General features: G+C 50.6%; 1 protein-coding gene across 1 annotated transcript in view; it reads left to right on the top strand.

Annotated features, from left to right (window-relative positions):
• Positions 1–5,656, top strand: part of Tubb3 (tubulin beta 3 class III) — a 10,795-nt gene extending 5,139 nt beyond the window's left edge. The window contains exons 2-4 of the mRNA XM_021169454.2: positions 1,684–1,792; positions 2,694–2,804; positions 4,245–5,656. Of these exons, the coding sequence (XP_021025113.1) occupies positions 1,684–1,792; positions 2,694–2,804; positions 4,245–5,320 (1,296 nt within the window). The 3' untranslated portion in view covers positions 5,321–5,656. The remainder of the gene's footprint in view (positions 1–1,683; positions 1,793–2,693; positions 2,805–4,244) is intronic.
• Positions 5,657–6,739: the final 1,083 nt, after the last annotated feature.

The raw sequence follows: 6,739 nt of genomic DNA on the forward strand, positions 1-6,739 counted from the left end.
GGCACCAAAATGTAGGAAAAAAATGTGAAAAGTCTTTCTGTCAGCACAAGCCGATGCCCCAGGACTGGCACTTGCTGACTGTTTTCTGTCCGACTTTCACCTCTGAGCTGTCTTCTCCACAAGACTGCCACAGAGAGGCCCTTTGTCTCTAGACCTTTGTATCAACAACTTATCTGCCAGTCACTCCCCTGCCTGACCAGTGATGAGGGATCTCAGAGCCCAAGGAGGCAGCCCCCACCCTGCCCCCGCAGGCAGGCTAGGTAGTCTGCATGTCCTGATAAAATGTCTTCCTGTGTGTAGCCCTTTCATCCCCTCCCTCCCTGGTCCCCAGGACAGAAGGCTATGTTCTTACAAGAGCCTGTTGTCATGCAGTCAGCCCATTGTACAGAGTGGGAACACCAAAACCCACTAAGGCCCTATGAGGCCACTATGCACCCTGCATCTCCGTGCTGTCTTGCCCTGCTGCAATGATGGCAGCCCTACGTGAGGAGCATTGTGTTCTTGTGCAATGGGCTGAGTGTAGCAGCCAGTGAGCCAACTATCCAAGGTGTTGCCAGGCTCCTGGATACGGCAGCATGTGACCTCCAACAAGCCATTCTCCTGCTGGAGACTCTGTGGTTCTTCACAGATCCACCTATGAGTCACACTGCCTGAGACCAGTGAGATCAAGATGGACTCTGTCAGAGTACATGACTTGCCCTGGCTCTGAGGGTCACATGTCACAGCTGAGAGCCCCATGCTGGACCTGATCTCTGTCCTTCCTGTGCTACCAGCTGCTCTGGGCGGCTTTCTACCTTTTGTGCGCCTCAGATTCCTTTCCTGAAAAGAATAAAATTGACCCCAGGAGACGTCTGCATTTGCATACATAGAGCTGTGTAGAACCCACCTGTGTCTTGAGTCCTAGTCCATTCTAGGGACCTGGTTGTTAGTACCAAGACACTCCTAGCCTTGGCCTAACTATGTGACCCTTGACCTGCGTTGCCAGGCCAACGCCCCTCAATCCCACAATCCACTTGGCTCAATTCCCACCCTCACTCGTGTGATGTCATTTTCCGTATAAATTAGGAGATCACCCCCCTCCTCTCTCTCTCTCTGTCTCTCTCTCTGTCTCTCTCTCTCTCTCTCTCTTTCTCTCTCTCTTGTCTGTCTCTTTCTCTCTTTCTTCTGTCCCCCCTCTATCTCTTTCTCCTCTTCTCTGCCCTTCTACCCGCTTCGCCGCCTCTGCCTCTGCACAATAAACCTCTCCCACGTGAAACCACCTTAGCCTGGTCTGCTGTTTGGTTTATCCACTCAAAAAATATATATATATTAATGTTGCTTGATATTAACTAATTCATAAAACTGGTAATGTCATCCAGATAGTGCAGAGAGCAGATAGGCATATTTACTCTTTTCTAAAGCCTTATGTTAGATCTAGAAAGATCTCAGAGTTTTAATTTTACACTGAGAGCTTTAAGACTTCAGAAGAAGCCGGGCAGTGATGGCGCATGCCTTTAATCCCAGCACTCGGGAGGCAGAGGCAGGCGGATTTCTGAGTTCAAAGCCAGCCTGGTCTACAGAGTGAGTTCTAGGACAGCCAGGGCTACACAGAGAAACCCTGTCTCAAAAACCCAGACCTCATAAGAGCGCAGGTTCAGTAGTGCATCGATGTGTGATGAGCTCTTTCTTTCCCTCTGTCCTCAGTTCTGGGAGGTTATCAGCGATGAGCACGGCATAGACCCCAGCGGCAACTATGTAGGGGACTCAGACCTGCAGCTGGAGCGCATCAGCGTGTACTACAATGAGGCCTCCTGTGAGTACCGCTCCATACCCACCCTGACCCCGGCAAAGAGGGCTTCCGAGTGAATAGAGTCCTAGCGTCCATATCCGCACCTTTCTTGATTTACCAAGAGGCTGGTGGGTGTGACTGGAAATGAGGCATCCAAACTGACAGGATAAAGAGTGGTTACCGAGCTGGAGAGATGGCTCAGTGGTTAAAAGCACCTACTGCTCTTCCAGAGGTCCTGAGTTCAATTCCCAGCAACCACATGGTGCCTCACAACCATCTGTAATGAGATCTGATGCTCTCTTCTGGTGTGTCTGAAGACAGTGACAGTGTATTCATATACATGAAATAAATAAACCCCCAAAAGAAAAAAAGAGTGGTTACTATGGCGTGAGATGCAAATAATATTTAATGGTGGTGATGACCTTATGTAGTCTAGGGACAGGCAGGAGACTTAATGATACATCCTTAGCAGGGGTTACTGGGGACTTGACTGAGGCTACTTGATAATTGATACAGTCTTTTTATTTTAATTAGATATTTTCTTTATTTACATTTCAAATGTCATCCCCTTTCCTGATTTCCCCTCCAAAAACCCCGTACATCCCCCCTCCTCCCCCTGCTCACCAACCCACCCACTCCCAATTCCTGGCCCTGACATTCCCCTACACTGGGGCATAGAGCCTTCACGGACCAAGGGCCTCTCCTCCCATTGATGATTGACTAGGCCGTCCTAATTGGTCTTAACCAGTATTGTAGAGCATATGACTTGAACCCACCTGCCCTGGGTGTGAGCCATCACACCATGGTCAGGCCAGAGCTTCCCATGGGTCCATGTCTGTGATAGAAGTTCCAGCTCTTAGAGTAACAGCAGGAGATTGATTCCTTGACTCTCTAACTCCTATCACTGAATCCTCTTGCCCCTCAGCTCACAAGTATGTGCCCAGGGCCATTCTGGTGGACTTGGAACCTGGAACCATGGACAGTGTTCGGTCTGGCGCCTTTGGACACCTATTCAGGCCCGACAACTTTATCTTTGGTAAGTTCCCCTGTTCCAGGCTCTGATGACAGAAACCTGGGCCTGGAGAAGCCAGGTCGACATACAGAGGCAGAATGTCTGAAGGAGATAAAGTCAAATACTGTCCCCTGGGACCCTCCCTGCAGGGTGAAAGGGACCTTCCCGTTCTACAAAGGGCATTGGTGGTCCAGAGAGAGGACTCTGTGCAGGAAACAATCCCTCTCACATATCTTACAAAGAATGAGGTACAAAACACAGGAAGTGTATCAGATTTATGTGGACAAATCTAGGGTCTCCGGAGGGACTTGAGTATATGAGCCTGTCTGTGTTTAGAGGCGGTGATGGGGCTGGAGAGATGGCTCAGCGGCTAAGAGCACTGACTGCTCTTCCAGAGGTCCTGAGTTCAATTCCCAGCAAGCACATGGTGGCTCACAACCATCTGTAATGGAATCTGACGCCTTCTTCTGGTGTGTCTGAAGACAGCTATAATTGTACTCATATACATAAAATAAATCTTTAAGAAAAAAATAGCAGCCATGATGGTCCTGACGCCTATGCCCAGCCAGTGATGGGTCCTGAGTGCTCACACTGACCCAGGAAGACAGGTGCACCTCACTTCTGCTTTCAAGATCCAAGCACCATGAGCCAGTAAGATGGCTCAGCAGCAGGTAAAGGGCTTGCTGTCAAACCTGATGATCTGAGTTCAATCCTTGGGACCCAAGTGGCAGAAATAGAGAACTAACTTCTTCTCTTTTTTTTTTTTTTTTTTTTTTCGAGGCAGGGTTTCTCTGACCAGGCTGGCCTCGAACTCAGAAATCTGTCTGCCTCTGCCTCACAAGTGCTGGGAGAACCAACTTCTTTAAGTTGCCCTCTGACCTTCACATGTGTGCCCTGGCACATATCCACACACACGCATACACATAACCACCACACCCATATTCTCTCTCTATAAACAAATGCGGTGTGTTGTTGTTGTTGTTGTTGAAGATCTTAGACTAGCAAGTGCCAGTTCTTAGTGAGTCCTCAGTTACAATAGCTGCTCAGGGAGGTTTTTTTTTTTTTTTTTTATTCTGGAAAAGAGAAGAAGTTGGCTTAGAGGGGTGAGGATAGCAGGCCAGGTGGCTGAATAAGGGACAGTCCTCATCTGCCATCACAGTCTCAGCAGAGCAATGGGAGGGAAGGGAAGGCTGACCTATTTATCCAGGATGCCCCTGAGAGATTGCAAGGCCCGGGTCTTATCCCAGATCCCCATTCCCTGTTCAGAGCATCTGCAGCAGGGACCCCCTGCACTCAACAGTGATGCCCAGGGTGGAATGAGGAGATGTTATGCACTGCAGACATTTTATAGAATACAAGGGAACCAACTTTCTTCTAGGGGAGAGGGCGGTTGGCAGGTCCTAGAGGTCTCTACACTGTAAACCCCCTGACCTTACCTCTTACCTGCCTCTTCTCTCCTCATAGGTCAGAGTGGTGCTGGCAACAACTGGGCCAAAGGGCACTATACGGAGGGCGCGGAACTGGTGGACTCAGTCCTAGATGTCGTGCGGAAAGAGTGTGAGAATTGTGACTGCCTGCAGGGCTTCCAGCTGACACACTCACTGGGTGGGGGCACAGGCTCGGGCATGGGCACACTGCTCATCAGCAAGGTGCGTGAGGAGTACCCCGACCGCATCATGAACACCTTCAGCGTGGTGCCCTCACCCAAAGTGTCGGACACTGTGGTGGAGCCCTACAACGCCACCCTGTCCATCCACCAGCTAGTGGAGAACACAGACGAGACCTACTGCATCGACAATGAAGCCCTCTACGACATCTGCTTCCGCACCCTCAAGCTGGCCACACCCACCTATGGGGACCTCAACCACCTTGTGTCTGCCACCATGAGTGGAGTCACCACCTCCCTTCGATTCCCTGGTCAGCTCAATGCCGACCTCCGCAAGCTGGCCGTGAACATGGTGCCGTTCCCACGTCTCCACTTCTTCATGCCCGGCTTCGCCCCACTTACAGCCCGGGGCAGCCAGCAGTACCGTGCCCTGACGGTGCCTGAGCTCACGCAGCAGATGTTCGATGCCAAGAACATGATGGCTGCCTGTGACCCACGCCACGGCCGCTACCTGACCGTGGCCACTGTCTTCCGTGGGCGCATGTCTATGAAGGAGGTGGACGAGCAGATGCTGGCCATCCAGAGTAAGAACAGCAGCTACTTCGTGGAGTGGATCCCCAACAACGTCAAGGTAGCCGTGTGTGACATCCCACCCCGTGGGCTCAAGATGTCATCCACCTTCATTGGCAACAGCACGGCCATCCAGGAGCTGTTCAAACGCATCTCGGAGCAGTTCACAGCCATGTTCCGGCGCAAGGCCTTCCTGCACTGGTACACGGGCGAGGGCATGGATGAGATGGAGTTCACAGAGGCCGAGAGCAACATGAATGACCTGGTGTCCGAGTACCAGCAGTACCAGGACGCCACTGCGGAGGAGGAGGGGGAGATGTATGAAGATGATGACGAGGAATCAGAAGCCCAGGGGCCCAAGTGAAGTTGCTCGCAGCTGGGGTGTGGGGCCAAGTGGCAGCCAGGGCCAAGACAAGCAGCATCTGTCCTCCCCAGAGCCATCTAGCTACTGACACTGCCCCCAGCTTTGCTTCTCACCAGCTCATTAGGGCTCCCAGGTTAAAGTCCTTCAGTATTTATGGCCACCCCCACTCCATGTGAGTCCACTTGGCTCTCTGTCCTCCCCATTTTAGCCACCTCTGTATTTATGTTGCTTATTCGTCTGTTTTTATGGTTTGTTTTGTTTTTTTACTGGGTTGTGTTTATATTTGGGGGGGAGGGGTATACTTAATAAAGTTACTGCTGTCTGTCAGATACCTCTGTCTGGTATTGGAGATTTCTTTTTCTTTATCTTTTTCTGCCCCTCTTAAAAAAAAAAAAAAAGACAAGGACGACACGGAAGCATGTTTCATAGAAATAAGGTTTATTTTTGTTTCAGGAAAGAGAAATGTAGATCTAAAAGGGGTGAGAACAATTAAGGGCCGTCCTTATCTCCCAGGCTGCTGGCAAAGGTTTGCTCAGTAAGAGGCTCAGGTTGCATCCCAGGGAGTCAGGGAGGGGAACTAGAGAAGGAAGCTCTGCGTGGATTAAATTCCACTGCAGAACCCCTGGAATATCTTTAGACTCAGAAGGCAGCCCACCCTGTTCCTGGTCTTCCCACAAGGTGACTCATATCCAGTGTTCTTCCTGCTGTCTACACTGAAAGTCAAATGTAAGCAGCCATATAAAGACGCTGAAACCAGAGACTTGAACTGAAGAGACGGGGAGGGGAAGAGAAAAAAGCGCAGGGAAGGCTGGGACTTGGCTTTTGAGAAGGGCTACCTGAGGGCTATATGGGGCTAAGAGGGTGGAGGGGTGCGGGGTGGCAACAGCGGAAGCAGAGGTCAGGATTCAACCCTGTACTGGCTTCATATGCCCCCTAGTGGTGGTTTCCCACAGCTTCAGAATGCCCAGTATCCAGTCAGAAAGCTTGCCCAGCGTTCTCCTCAGGGAGAAGACTAAAACCCAGAGAGACCAACTCATTAGAGATCCACAGTAAGTGTACAGAGCTGGGTGAAAGCAGAACTTCTAAACCCAGATGCTCGTCTGCCCACTCCCTTATGGTCAAGGGTGTTGTTAAAACTTGAGCCCCTACCCTTTGCTTGGTGGCACCTGAAAGAATTTGGTGTGCACAGTGCTTTCTCCCATCCTCTCACCATGTGGCCATAGGTGCTAAAGAGGATAGACTGAAGATGTGCTGACCCTAGCTTCAGACTTGGGCTCTGCCCCTAGCAGGGCACCCTGTCTCCTTTTGTAGACTGGGCTGTGGAGTTCAACATGAATACTCCTGGGGGGTTTTGTTTTTTGGGGGGCTGTTTTTTGTTTTTTTGGGGGTTTTTTTGGTTTTGGTTTTGGTTTTTTTTTT

The sequence above is a fragment of the Mus caroli genome, chromosome 8 (assembly GCF_900094665.2).
Source record: "Mus caroli chromosome 8, CAROLI_EIJ_v1.1, whole genome shotgun sequence".
Lineage (NCBI taxonomy): Eukaryota > Metazoa > Chordata > Mammalia > Rodentia > Muridae > Mus > Mus caroli.